This window comes from Colius striatus, chromosome 4, assembly GCF_028858725.1.
Source record: "Colius striatus isolate bColStr4 chromosome 4, bColStr4.1.hap1, whole genome shotgun sequence".
Classification (NCBI taxonomy): domain Eukaryota; kingdom Metazoa; phylum Chordata; class Aves; order Coliiformes; family Coliidae; genus Colius; species Colius striatus.
The window spans coordinates 32,753,965-32,769,188 of record NC_084762.1 but is presented as its reverse complement, the minus strand read 5'-3'; the positions used below and the strand labels follow the sequence as shown (position 1 = coordinate 32,769,188).

Below are 15,224 nucleotides of genomic sequence, written 5' to 3'. Positions count from 1 at the left end.
CTCCATGATTGTTCGAAAATGATGGAGAGCGGCTTAGCAGTCACATCAGCCAGCTACCTCAGCACTCTAGGATGCATTCCATCAGGACACATTGACTTACAAGCGTTAAGCTTGGCCAACAAGTGTTGAACTTTTTCCTCTTCCACCCAGGGTGAGTCCTCTGCTGTCCAGACCATCCTACTATCCTTGCTGAACTGGGCTTTCCAAGGGCCAACCTTGGCTGTAAAGACTGAAGCAAAGAAGGCATTCAGTAGTTCAGCCTTCTCTGCATCCTCTGTCACCAGGGCACCCTCTGTGTTCAGCAGCGGGCCCATATTCCCCCTAATCTTCCTTTTGCTGCTGATGTACCTGAAAAGCCCCATCTTGTTTTCATTTCCTTTCCTGGCCAGGTTTAATTCTAAAAGGGCTTTAGCCTTCCTAGTTGCAGCCCTGCATGCTCTGGCAATATTCCCATACTCTTGCCAAGAAATCAGGCCCTGTTGCCACCTCTCAGAGATGGCTGCGTTCTCCCTGAGTTGTCCCAGCAGACCCTAGTTCATCCATGGAGGTCTCCTGCCTCCTTTACCTGCTTTCCTACATGTGGGAACACACTGATCCTGGGCTTGGAAGAAGTAGTGCTTGAAGATCAACCAGCTCTCTTGGGCACTTCTGCCTTCTAGGATCTTATCCCATGAGATCCATCCAAGCAGGTCTTTGAAGAGGCCAAAGTCTACCCACCTGAAATCCAGGGTCACGGTCCTGCTTTGTGTCCTGCCTCTTCCACACAGGATCTTGACTCTACCATCTCTTAGTCACTGCAGCCGAGGTTACCTCCAACCTTCACATCACCAACCAGACTCTATTTGTCATCACAAGGTCCAGCAGCACACCTCTCCTCATTTATTCCTCAATCACTCATGACAGGAAGTTGTTGTCAACATTTTGTGGGAACCTCCTGGACTGTGTGTGCTTGGCTGTGTGGCTTTCCCAGCAAATATCAGGGCGGTTGAAGTGTTTGACTTACAGGAGTGCTAGCTATACTCAGATACATCTTATAAAAGCTAAAGTTTTGCTTCTCCAGCATATGGCCAACTTCACAAGCTATTTGCTTCTTTTAGCTGCAATTTCAGGTTTTACTGACCTTATGAGAAGGATTTAACTGCTTTCTTATCTTTGCGAGGATGTGGAGGATCATGTACAGCAGCTGTATTTATACTGTTCAGTAAAAAGAGGTCAGGGTCTATTCTGTGACCCTAATGCCAAATGACCCAGCGTAGCTTGTGTTCATATGCTTAATTTTTCTCTCCTGCAAAAGTAGATCAGCCTCACCTACACTGTTTAGGACTGGATGACTTCCTTCTTTTTTGTTTCACAGTGAGAAAGTCCCAGTAGTAGGAAAACTTAAGATTAACTTTGTAGCTCTCAGTCAGCTGAAGATAGGCCCAGACTGATAGTCTCTATGCAGCTCATTGCTCACAGTTTGAGGAATACTCAGGTGCGGGTCTTGAATATGAAACTGTCCATGAAACTAAGTAGTTTCCTAAATTCCTTTGCTCTCAATCTGTATATACAGTAATATGTTCAACTGGGTATGGTAATTCTGTTTTACCTTGGTAGCATTCAGAAAGCCAACCTAAGTCAAGGGACTACTTATTTAGTAAGAACAAGTGTAGTAAGAACAATAAGCGAGAGGGGGTCTGCCTACCCTTTACTTACAGGCTTCTGTTGTCCTGATAGAAACCTAGCCAGCTTGTCTTTTTCAGATCCCTTTGTGAGATCTTGAATCATCTTCTGTTTTTATGAACCACTGGTTTTTGTCTCCTATGGATTCTGAAGGAAAGACTCCATAAATTTCCAGATTTTGTCTCTTCTGAACACAGAAAACTACCAGAAAGTAGGTAGAGTGAGAAGATCACCAAACTAGAATGATCTGAATCAGTGGCTCTACAGCTGCCAATTAACAATACAGGATGTTTACTAAGGAATGACTTAATGTGAACCAGTCTTTCCGGTCCTGCCTCCTTCCTTGATAGTTCTCTCTTGATGAAATAAATATATTCAGACAGCAAAAAGACACCAAAATTGTTTACTTTACTCTGTGCATTAACTAGTATGTGTAGCCTTATTATCTGTCCATCACTAGATGTCTGCATCATAGGAAAAGGAGTATTCAGGCAGCTGTGTTCCTTCGTGTATGTCCTGCTTTAGTTAGCAAAGTTGGGAAAAGGAAGGAAAAATATTTCAACTGTCTTATCCCATTGACTTTATCAGACCTGCAAAAAGATTATGTCCAGTGGATGTCATTTTCTTTCAACAAATGGAAGATAAGAAAAACCTGGAGAGGATTGCTTTTTTGTTAATACAGTCAATCTCCATTGATATTAGAGCTTTTCTTTGTGGCACATTGTCACTACACATGGACCTACAGAAACAATATGTCATATGTCATTATTTCCAGAATATTCGCTGTTGTGCCATTTCAATGGGACAGGGCCAGGAAGTCCATGCAAGACGTCTGTTAAATCAGTGCATGCAAGATGGAGGATGGCTCCTTCTACAGAACTGCCACCTTGGTTTGGAGTTTCTTAGTGAACTAATGGACACCATCACAACAGCCGAATCTATGAGTGAAGGTTTCAGAACCTGGATCACTACAGAAGCTCACCCAGATTTTCCTATAAATCTTTTACAATCCTCTATAAAATTTACTAATGAACCCCCTCAAGGTAAGAAAACATGTTTTTTATTGAGTTTTGGGGCTTACTTCTTCACCTTCCGCCGCACCCCCCCCCACCTCTCCCATATCCCTGTACTTTGTGCAGTGTTTTAGTTTTTATTCTTTGTTGTTTCGTTACCTAAATACAGCACTGTGTAAGTCAGTCTTGCAGTGTGTAAAGCATTACTCATTTGAGGAGAAAATGGATATTGTTTGGTTTTGTGACAGAAATTTATAGTCAGTTTGTTATTGCGTACAAGCGATGAAGAATGCCAGGCTGGTGATCCTTTCTTAGGCTTAGTACACTCTATCACTCTTTTTCTTTTGGTTCTGTCTTTCTTTACTTCTGGGATGCTTTGTCAAGCTAAGATGTTCATCTTGTGCTTTCTGGGCCTCTGAGCCCCCAGTTCTCCTAACCTAAGTAGTCTCTGCAGAAGCATGATATAAGATCAGTGTCCTAATTGGGCGTTCTGAGTCGTATTTCTGTATTAATGGGAAGAATCAGGATATTTCACTTTTTGCAGCCTGTACCATTTGCAGCTAGCAAGTAGCAGGTTTGTCCTTGAGAGTTCAAAGTTTCAGTTTTGAACAGCCACCATCCTTCATATGTGCATGCAATTATCTGTTGCCTTTCAGTATTCCCAGTTTAAGCTGCTTTTGCATACCACAGCCTCCTCTTCAACAGACTAAACAAACTCAGCCTGGACATGTTCCTGAGTGACCTCATATAGGTAAACCTGCTTTAGCAGGTGGGTTGGACTAGGTGATCTCTAGAGGTCCCTCCCAACCCCTACCATTCTGTGACTGTGATTCTGTGCTTTATATCTACTTATTTATGTATGATGAGGGAAGGTTACTTTGTATTTTGGACTAAGTCAGAAATAAATCCTCAAGCCTGACCCTTGATTTAGCTCCCTCATCTTTAACTAACTGTGTAATACATTAACTTGCCTTTCATTGATGTATATATGTTGCCACTGATTTCAGTTAATGAAGTCAGTAGGAGCTGAGAATTTTCATCCAAGGTCATAATGCAAGAGTCATTTAAACCTCTTGTTTCTGTATTCATCTTCCTTTGAACATTAGTAAGATGTCTACAAAATGCCTAATGTTGTGAAATACATCTTGTTTCAGTGTATATACTCCACTCTCAAGAATAGTCAGACTGTTGTTAAAAATTTCTTATGTCCTCTTCCCTCCTCGCTTCTTTAATTCAGTGCTCAACATCTTTTTCTTTTACTATGACCCTGTCCTTAACATTCAAATGATAACACCCTATAGCTCCAAGGGGCTATTTTATGTCATGTTATAGCCAACACCCTGTGTAACAATTCAAGTCCAAATGAACTATCAACAGTTTTAGATTTTTACTACTGTACTGCTACATTGGTAGGATGATGTGATAATGCACTTTTATTTGATTACTTTTGATTTTGGAACTCTCTTTTGATACTTTTATAATATTTTGGAAAGCAATTTATTTGAATACTCTTCTACAGGATCTTCATGAAGTAGGAAAGGCAAAAGAACTTTTATTGTGTCATAAGAAGTAATGACTTGGACAATCTATTCACCGTGCTTGAAATCTGTCTTTTTAGACTTGTGTCAAACTGATTAGGCAGAAGATATCCTAGGAGGGACTTGATGTCACTAACTTGTGTTTGATGTTGTCTGCCAAAAGCTGACAATGCTTCAGTAGTGCTGCCTGAAAGCATCTGAAAGAAGTAATGGCACTCACATGCATACTTCATGGAAGTTGAAGTTGTATCAGTATAATCTCCCTAAAGCTGTTCCTGGGATGTGAAATGTCAGTGCTCAAACAAACTTCCTCTAGTATTTCGACTATGAATTGAGGTTCCTATCTCATCAGCTTGGTGTCTGTATGCCAGTTTGAGAAGCCACATACAGGATTTGGAGATTGTTATAGGAATGAAGTGTACATAAAATTGTTTTAGGTAGAACTAAAGTCCCATTTTATGTGTAAATATGGACACAAATTCTTGGCTCTTCAGCAATGTATTTCATATGATGTTAGGTGTCTCTTCAATTGCCATATAGTTACTGAATAGTTATGTTTATATTTCAGCTGTTACTGGTAACATTTAGCTATGATTACTTAATTGTAATTCTTTCCAGACTCCTGACCTTAATTTGGTGTGTCATCTACTTGAAACAAAATGTAATTGAAGTTTGTCTGCTATGAACAACTGAACAGATAATTGATTCAAAGAGATTATTTGAAGCTACAAATAAGATACTATAAATTGTAATAGAGAATTCTTCTTAACAGAAGTCAGACTTATGGGTTCCGTACTTTTTTTTCTCATATATTACATTTTTATATTTATTTCTAGGTGTAAAAGCTGGCTTAAAACGAACATACTCAGCTGTTACTCAGGATCATCTAGAAGTGAGCAACATGCCACAGTGGAAACCGTTGCTGTATGCTGTAGCATTTCTTCACACAACTGTTCAGGTTTAAAAATACATTTAGTTTCTCTTTCATAAAACTGTATTTAATTTATTAATCCACCATATTAATAAATTAACAGAAATAAAATAAGAAAGGAAACAACACACCTCTATTACTGCAACTGTCTTTGAACTTAAAACTCTGCTCATGTTGATCTTGTACCTCTAACAGGGATGATATTTCAGAGGAAAAAGGACAGTCAACCAGTGTTCAATTAGCATACTCTTCTCTTAAAGTCTTTGGGCATGACTGTGTGATCTGTCTTTCAACTAACTGGTTTTTTAATAATATTTTAAATCATAAAAGCACATTAGAGAAATTTACAGCTTGGATTGGAAAATGGTAGTCTTAAAACTGCTGCTTTCACAATGAGAAGGGCTAGGAGGGTGAATATAAATCCTTCCTGCACTGAAATCTGTAGGATGAAATGAAGGTGGAAGATGATTTTGGATCTTTCCTTTTAGGAGTTCCATTAAAGATAGTGCTTTATGGATTAGCCACAACTTTTCATCATTCTATTGATGGATTTTGCAGTATTCTTGCTTTATATTTGGTGCCTAGTTCGTTTAACGTGGTGTCATCCGTGTAGTGATACATTGTGGTTCAATAGAAGCCTGTGGTCTGCTTGTCTGTGGCCCATCACTTGTTAGTGGAAACTAACAATGTTTGAATACCAGATGTTGCCCTAACAGCTACACACTGCCAGCTGCCATGTGTCAATGGTTCAGTAAGAAGCAGCTTTTCTGACTTGCGTCTGCACCTTGAAGAGAGAGACATCAGTGGTACAAATATACCTGGTCCACAGGAGGACCACAGACGATGATCATGGCAACTGAGTATGAAGATCCTTTCCAAAAACAGTAGCTTTCTTTTTGAAATTCAAAAACTATAGTTTTAGACTCACAGATTTTCTGCACTTCAAAAAGAGTATTTATCCTTTGTGAAAATGTTAATATTCTTGTTTATTGTTCATGTCTCTACTGATGATGATAAATGAAGAGATATTTGAGTGTATAATTAATCAAGCATTTGGCCTTGTATGTGTTAAGAAAATTATCATATTTTAAAGTTGCTGAAATACAACATATAGCTGGACTGCTGAATTCTTGGAATATTTTGTGTGTTCTTCTGCACTTCACAATTACTATCCATTAGCCTTTTACCTTTAACTCTGTTTTGCAGGAAAGACGAAAGTTTGGTCCATTGGGCTGGAATATTCCTTATGAATTCAATCAGGCAGACTTCACAGCCAGCGTGCAATTTGTTCAGAATCATTTGGATGACATGGACATTAAACGTGGAGTGAACTGGAGCTGTGTTCGTTATATGCTTGGAGAAGTACAATATGGTGGCCGTGTAACTGATGACCTTGACAAAGCACTGCTGAATACATATGCAAGAGTGTGGTTTGGAGAGCATATGTTTAGTGAAAAGTTTTGTTTCTACAAAGATTATGTTATTCCAAAAGGGAAAACAGTTGAAGACTATCTCCAGTACATAGAGCAATTGCCAGCGATCGATACACCTGAGGTAAAAGATTTCAATATATTAAGGGTAGGTAATTTAATTAGGTATATTTTCCAGAGTCATGCATATCTAGGCCAAGATTAGCAGGCAGACCATTACAGTGAGTATCTAGTGTAGAACTGCTGAGCAAGAGGAGGTAGGTGAGGACTTCTTCAAAAACTGGAAGAAGTCTCACGTTCACAGGCTGTGATCCTCATGGAAGACTTTAACAACCCTAATTATTTGCTGGAAAGAGGATATAGCAGGGTTAAAGCTGTCTACAAGTGAATTACTTGAGTGAATTAATGGTAACTTCCTGGCACAGGAAGTAACTGAGGAGACAACAGAGAGGCATTTGCCTGGACCTGATACTTATGAGAAGGAAAGATTGGCTAGGGATGTGAAATTTAGAGGCAACCTAGACTTCAGCAAGCAATGGTGGAGTTCAGGATCCTAAGTGGGGGAAAGGCGTAGGACAAACAGCAGGACCACAGCCCTAGATTTGGAAGAATCCCATGGAATATGGCCCTGGAGACAAGAGGGTTCTAGGAGAATTGGTTTATAATCAGAAATCACTTCCTGTAAACTCAAGAAATATCCATCCTAACAAGTAAGAAATCAAAGGCAGCAGGAGGCCTGAATGTATGAATAAGAAAATCCTAGCTGAATTTGAGACACAGAAAGGAAGAGTATAAGAAGTGGAAGCAGGGGCAGGTGACCCAGCAAGAGTATAGAGTTACCATCCAGACTTGCAAGTATAGGGTTAGGAAAGCCAAAGCGGAGTTGGATCTGTCAAGGACTGTGAAAGACAGCAAGAAAGTATTTTACAAGTATGTAAACAGCAAAAAGATGACTAGGGGAAAAGTGGGTCCATTGCCAAATGGGGCAGGAGAACTACCAAGAAATGACATGGAAATGACATGGAAAAAGGCTTACTTCCTTCTTTGCCTTAGTCTTTACCAATAAAACTGACCTCCAGGAATCCCAGGCCCCTGAGAAAAAAAAAACCAAAACCAACAAATAAGTAACTTATCCCTAGTGGGAGAGAACCACTTAGGGAGCATTTAAACAAATTGAACATATATAAGTTCATGGCAATTGGGAACGCTGAGAAAGCTGGTTGATGTTATTATCAGGTTGCTACGATTGCTTTTAAATGGTCATGGGGTTTGAAGGAAGTTCCTGAAAAGTGAGAGACAGCAAATATCACTCCAGTCTTTAAGAAAGGAAGAAGAAAGGTCTGAGGAACTACAGACTGGTTAACCTTACCTTAGTCTCTGGGAAGGTGCTGGCGAAAATCCTATTGCAAAGCATTTCCAAACATATGAACAACAAGCTGGAGACTGAGAGTGCCCAGCATGGATCTGTGAAGGAGAAAGTATGCTTGGCCAGCCTTTCAGTCTTCTACAATGAGATGAACAGCTTGGTGGATGAGAGGAGAGCAGTGGTTGTTTTTTACCTCTACTTTAGCAAAGCATTTGACACTACCTCCCATAACATCTTTGTAGACAAGCTGACAAAGTATGGCTTAGATAAGTGTGCTGTGAGGCGGTTTGAAAACTGGATAAATAACAAGTCCCGAACGATTGTGATCAGTGTCACAGAGTCCACTTGGAGACAGATCACTAGTGCTGTGTGCCAGGAGTCGATTCTGGGGCCAATGCAGTTTAACATCTTTGTTAGTGACCTGGATGAGGGATACAATACACCTCCAAAAAGTTTACACGAGATACAAAACTGGAAGAAGTGGCTGATAGACCAGATGATTGTGCTGCTATCCAGAGAGACTCAGACAGGCTGAAGAAGTTCCCCAGAATCACGTAAATTTGACTATGGCAAAAGCAAAATCCTGCATTGATTGTCCTGGTAGACAACTGGCTGATGATGACCCAGCAACATGCACTCATGGTAGACAAACAGTATGAGGAAGAAGTAGGTGATACAGTAGTTTGAGGGGGGAGATCCTTCCCGTCTACTGACCACTGTTGAGACCATATCTGAAGTAATGTGCCCAGTTCTGGGCTCCCCAGTACAAGGAAAGGACAGATTACTGGACAGAGTCCAGGGCAGGGCTATAAAGGTGAATAAGGGGCTGGAGTATCTGTCAGATGAGGACAGACTGAGAGAGCTGGTACTCTAGCCTCGAGGAGGCTTGAGTAGGATCTTATCAATGTGTATAAATACCTGTTGGAAGGGTGTAAAAATAGAGCTGGAGCTTTTTTTTTATGATACTTAGTGAAAGAGCAAGGGCAGCGAGCATAAATTAAACAACGGGAAATTCTAATGAGCGTAAATTAAAGAAAAGGAAATTCCATCTGACAAGGAAACACTTTTTTACAATGAAGGTTGTCAGAGAGGTTCTGGAGTCTCAGTATTTGTAGATACTAAAATCCCAACTGGAGACTGTGCTGGACAGCCTGCTTTAGCTGACCCTGCTTGAGCAGATGGTTTGGATTAGATGACCCTCAGAGGTCTCTTCCAAACTAAACTATTTGGAGATTTTGCAGTTCTGTATGCGATTGAGCAGACATGCAACATGAGAAACAGTGACAATTTAAAAGCCATAAAGTCTCATTTTGCAAGTTATAATTGGGAGATTGTTCCATTTTGACAACAGGAAGACCTGGATGTTGCCATGAGTTGATGGGCCTCCTGATTGCAACCACTTTTACATGACCCAGTGTGTGTATACTGCAGTCCTCACATGAGTTGGAGGTCTGCAACTTTCACCTCCCTTTGGTAGAGGCATACAGGATGAAGTTGGTTAAAACTGAAACAGAAGTGAATGCTCTGGTTTTCTGACTCATTGCTATTAAGTTGATAAATGCCTTTGGAAATAAGTTCTATTAAAATGAAACAGACAGGACTGAATATAAAAAAACTACTTTTCTGTTACTGATAATGTTCTGGCTCAGGGCTAGAAGATACCAAGGTCATAAAATGAACTTGAAAAGCTTTGAATTTCTGAAGGCAGTGAAAGCAGAATGCAAGGGTATTTGTGCTGGCAGTGATGGACCTTTTCCAAGTGAAGGTAAATGCAGCCATAATAATGCACCAGTGGGATCCATCCGAGCCGACCTCGTGAAGTGGTTCCTATCAGTGTATGAACCTTGACTCTATCAGATCTCAGGTGCTCCTTTCATGTATCTGCTTTGCTAAGCACTTGTGAACCTATCTCACAATGCTCTAAAGTATTTTTAAAGTATTTTGATGGCTGTAAAAAAAAAATCTGTATATATGGTTTGATGTAGGAGAACTTTACCTTTGACTTTTATGTAAATAGGATCAAGTGCAGGAATGCAAACTTCTTTTTCCTTTGCATTTTCACAAGTTAGGAAGAAAGCTATGACTTTTTATCTGCTGTTCCAAAATCTGTCAAAAGTGCTCATGGAAACCTTTGACCTTTTAATCTCCCAGTGTTCTTTGTTCCACAAAGGATATTGCGCTAGTCAAAACAGTGTATCTTTGTTTCCTCTCCTTTCCATTTTTGGTTAAGAAAGAAAGACTGAATAACTCTGATTGCTGTATCCTTGCTCTTTTGATAAAATTTCAACCTCTGATCAGAATAAACACTGACATCTGAAGAGGGCTATTGAACTCAGCAATCTCTTTGAAAATGACTTTGATTTCAGAGGGGTGTAGAGCCTTAGCAATTGGTTTTGAGGATTTATCAGGCTAAAAAAAAAAAAGCCAACATCCTTTTTTTAATCAGAATTCCCAGAGATTTTGGATCAAAAAGAATGAGAGATTGGGCTCCTTGATTAATATACAGGACATCTAGGACACTGCTCCACCCACTGCTTTACTACTCTGGTTTCTTTGTTCTTATTCCCTCATACATCACTTGCATAAAAAACATAGTACCAGAGTTATCTTCCATGTAACAACCCTGTCTGACAATATTACACCAATTTGGAAGTTAACCTTTGGACTAGCACTGCAATTTACATTCCCGATGGCAGTTATTTTCATGTTTCTAACTTAGGCTTTAGCATTGCCACAAAATCTGCTAGAGCAAAAATAAACAAACAAAGGGTCTTGTTCGAGAGCAAAAGCAGAAAAGATTCTGTGTTAGTTATATTCACACTTTCTCTCACATGCAGTGTTATGTCTGTACTATGTTCTTTGTGCTGCTGTAAGGATCAGATCCACATCTGGTATAAAGCAGTGCAGCTTTGCTGGCTTTAACACAGGTACAGCCACTTATACCCCTTGTCTCTGAGTTTCTAGATTTGCAAGCATCATATTACATATGGCCTTTTTTACTCTTTCCTCAGGATATGTAGATACTGGTTACTAGAAGTGTCTTCTTGTAATATACCAATTCTGATGTAAAATTTGAAAAAAAAATGAAAAATGAGAAATGGAAGATTGCTTGGCCTTGGTACTCAGTTTGAGGGCAAGCCTTCCTTAGTGTTGGATCAGTGGTTCAAAGTTTGTAAGAGATAGTTAATAGCTATAATTAAATGAGGGCTTGTGAAATAAGTCACAGTGCAATTCCTCCTGGAGAAGAGTTGCACTTGTCAACCTGACAATTATAGACTTACTGATATTTCAGTGGAAGTTTCTGAGAAAGCTATTATCATTCAGACAAAGGGCAGCTTTGCAGTAATTCTGTGCTAGGCTGTATTTCAAAAAAAATAATTCAGTTCCACAAAAGGGGGAAGTAAGCAGTGGGAGACTTAAGCTAAAAATAGATAAACCATAAAATATCCTAAATTTATCACCAGTCGTAAAATCTTTAGTTACTTAGAATATAGCCACCGTTTTATTCACTATGCCACGTGCCTTATAAGCCTAGGAGACTGAGTAAACCAAAATGTGTTAGCACTGGTACCTGGTCTGATTATTAGGGGCATCTACTTGAGCTCCTATAACCAGAGAGAGTAAGAGCTAATAGTGAAGAGACAGTGTTCACATATGATGTGTTTCCAGCAAGCCCTAGTCTGAAACAGTGGAATCAGATTGAATGCCTGATAGCACTCCACAGCACAATCCAAAGCCTGCTATGTGAAGACAATCAGAATATGTTAAAAAAACTCCACTCATATGAATGAAAACACTATTGTATATCCATCTTATGTTAATGTTTTTTGTGTAATTTGGGCACTTGGTCCTTGACTGGTTAAATGAGTGTACTGCCACTGACCTATTCATGTCTATTTTTTTATCAAGTTGAGGTTTTCCTTTATCCATTTTCACTGATATAATTTTAGGAGGAAAATAACTTTTTTTTTTCGTATCTATTTTTTTCACCCTTTTACTTTAAGGTATTTGGACTTCACCCTAATGCAGATATAACTTACCAGACTAATCTGGCTAATGAGACATTAAGTACAATAGTGAGCATCCAGCCCAAAGGCAGCAGCACTGGAGGAGGAGAAACCCGAGAAGCAGTGGTTCGACGTCTTGCTGATGAGATGCTAGAGAAGTTACCTCCAGATTATAACCCTCACGAGGTACATGCTGCTTTATAGATACAGATGTTTTATGTGTGTATGTATGTGTGAGTACATTTTATTGTCCTTCTTAAATTTAACGGGTACATGGCTTAAAAAGCTCTTAAAATGATGCACAGTCTTTTAAAAGTCTGGTTTGGTTTATTATCTAAAATACTCCTATGTCAGAAACATATATTTCAAATTCCGTAGCCCACTTAATTAGTCATTAGAGACTTCAGAGAGTGGTGGCTTAGAAGACGCTGGTGCCTCTTTCTGAAGGATCAGTCATCTTATATTGCTTACGGCTTTCAATTTACCTACTCTTATTATGGTACCAACGTATGAGTAATAGATTTTATCACTGACTTTTTAATGCCCCAGATTCTTTTGAGTTTGAACCATAACAGATACATTTATCCGTCTTTTCTTGCATTTTTTATTAATGGTTGAATTAAATTAAAAAATCCAGCATAAGGCACTCTTGCATGAGTTTGTAAGTAGGATTTGGTGTTTTGCCGTGTGTTTCATGAACACTAACTATTGAAACCCTCTAGTTTCCATTATTTTATTATTTACAAATCTGGTTTGCACTGATAGTGCCTTTTTTCCCTGGTTGCAGTCCAAGCTTGTAGAGTGCTCAGTATGTAGTATTGCAACTTGTTATGTTATACTTTATTTTCTTCCCCTAGAATCCAACTTAGAATATCCACTTAGGTTCCAACCAATAGTCTTGGGGCCCTGGCAATACTTCTTGTCTTTTGTTCTGCTCTTCATCTCAGATTGAATGTGCCTTGCATAAATAGCCTCTTCTGTACTGTCAAAATTCAATGTAGAACTTCTCTATTCATTCTCCTTTTGGCAAGATACTTTTTATAGTGAGGTTTCCTAACAGCTTTCTCCATATAGTTATTTTTCCATCCATCGCTGCTTCTGTCTGCCTTGTTTTATCACCTGCTTATTGAGTGATTCCTAGTGATAGTAGTCATTAATTTGCAGAATTTGATTTGGAATGAAGTCATCTTTCTGGTTTTCATGATGTTATTTAATGATAAATAAATACTATAAATAACAATAAGAAGTAGTACATATAATAATGAATAATACTAATTTAAATAAATTTTATAATTTACATCTTGGATCTACACCTATACACCATGGATTGTTTTACCTCCTATTCTTTTATCCTTCCTATGAGAAAAAATCTTTTTCACTAGTTTCTTCTTGCTTTATTCATCTATTTAGACTTCCCTCCCCCCCCCCCCCAATTTGCAATAGCAATAAAATACTGAATGGGTAGCATTTATAATTTTGCCATATTTGTAATCAGTGTATTGAGCTAATGTTTTCAATAAATTTACTAAAATCCTCCAAGGCAGTATCTCTTCATTCCCTTGTTAAACTGCCAACTCTTTTCCTCCTGAGGAATTCATAATACTTAGAAGACATCAGTAGTACAGGACTTTTTGTTGTAACCAGAGGGTATTCTTGCCCTCACATTTTACCCCTGGGAAATTTGTGCAGGGCCTTTTAGTCTTGTAAAATGCACTTATGCTTGTTTAATTCAAATTTCAATTTTAAATCATTTGAACAAATACTATTTTTCTCTGGCATTTCTTCTGTTTAATTTTAATCTCATTCACTCATTCCTTCTTAGTTTATTCATTTAGTTTATGCACAAAAAGCACACATAGAATAGGCCTCCGCTTTTCAGTTACTTCCTTGAGTGTTTTAGCTTTGAAGATGAGTTACGAAGCCAGGAGCTGTAGTTAAGGACAAATTGTCTGGAGAGTTTTATTTTGGAAGTTGTATCCTACCCTCTTAACTTGTCCCTATTTTACTACTGTATTTGGGTACAGTATATACTTCTTCATGTGACTGTAAAAAATAAATTGCCACCAATTGTTTTCAGTGCTCTAATCATCCAGCAGCATGACAAGCTCCTATCTTTTCTCATGATCTGTCAATCATGCATACAGATTTTTATTTTCTTATAAGCAATAACAATGCTCACAATTAGTTTGTTGCTTTTGTACCACTTCTCTGAGGTTCAAGGAAGGCTTTTTTGCTTCTGTTTGCTTGACAGCTTTTTTTATGATTGGAGTAAGGAGATAGATGTTTGTACAGGGCAAACCAGCATTAGATATGAATACTTTAAGATCAGCTTGCCTCCCACCCCTGCCCTCCCTCCCCCAGCCTTCCCTTCATTCTTATAGGCACAATGTCCTCTCAGATCTACTTTTTCCCTTTGTATTTCTTGCAAATGTGTTCTGAGCCCAGGATGTAAGATTGTTTCATACTCATATCAATACATGTAGATACCACCTCTTCTGGTCATTTCTAATTTTCTCAGGCTCTGTACATTTTGATCTGTTAATTGCACTTCTCTTTGATTAGTCACACCACTCTACATGTTTCCTCAGTCCACATTACTGACAGATGACATGGAACTTTTCCACAGAACCAGCCAAATGTTATGCTTTGTTTTTCTATCATGGTAGTCAGTCATTTGCTCTGAGTATCTACAGAACATCCTCTGGTCATTTTCCAACAGTTAATTATTAGTAATTACATGTTCCTCTCTACGTTTTCTTGGCTGCGTCAGCTGCACTCCATTTTCAGATTTTACTTCTGCAATGTTATGAGATTCTTGCAATTCCTGATTCATCAGTATTTCTTTTTTCATTTTGTCTAATGGATTTACCCTTTCTCTCATTCTCTAGATCTTAGAACTCATTTGGGTCTTTATCAAAAGCAGTCTTTGTAGGAGGGAAACTTCCCTTTTCTGCCATTAGTGTCCAGTTCCCTCTCTTTGCAGATGTTTTTATGTGACAGGAGTTTGTCAACCTCTACACAATAAGCAAAAAATCTGTATCAAATGTGCTTCTCATCTCAACGGAAACTGTTATTCTAGAACTTCTTAGAAGGTTGGAGATGGCAGGAGTAAACTGTAAAGAGAGCTACATTTTTTAATGAAACTTTACATTAACTGGCAAAAATAATAATGTCTAAAACACCAAAAGAAAAAAAAAGATCATGTTGACTAACATATAACCAAGAATTTCATTAGTCAAAGCAGAAGAGAAGGAAGAGTTTAGATACCCTCTGAGGG

The 15,224-nt window shown here is 38.7% G+C and overlaps 1 protein-coding gene across 1 annotated transcript in view; it reads left to right on the top strand.

The window, feature by feature from the left end:
* The window catches only part of LOC104559641 (dynein axonemal heavy chain 5), a 163,405-nt gene that overhangs the window by 125,079 nt on the left and 23,102 nt on the right, over positions 1-15,224 (top strand). Inside the window, exons 69-72 of the mRNA XM_061994521.1 lie at positions 2,438-2,705; positions 5,050-5,171; positions 6,351-6,698; positions 11,945-12,133. Coding sequence (XP_061850505.1) covers positions 2,438-2,705; positions 5,050-5,171; positions 6,351-6,698; positions 11,945-12,133 — 927 coding nt within the window. The remainder of the gene's footprint in view (positions 1-2,437; positions 2,706-5,049; positions 5,172-6,350; positions 6,699-11,944; positions 12,134-15,224) is intronic.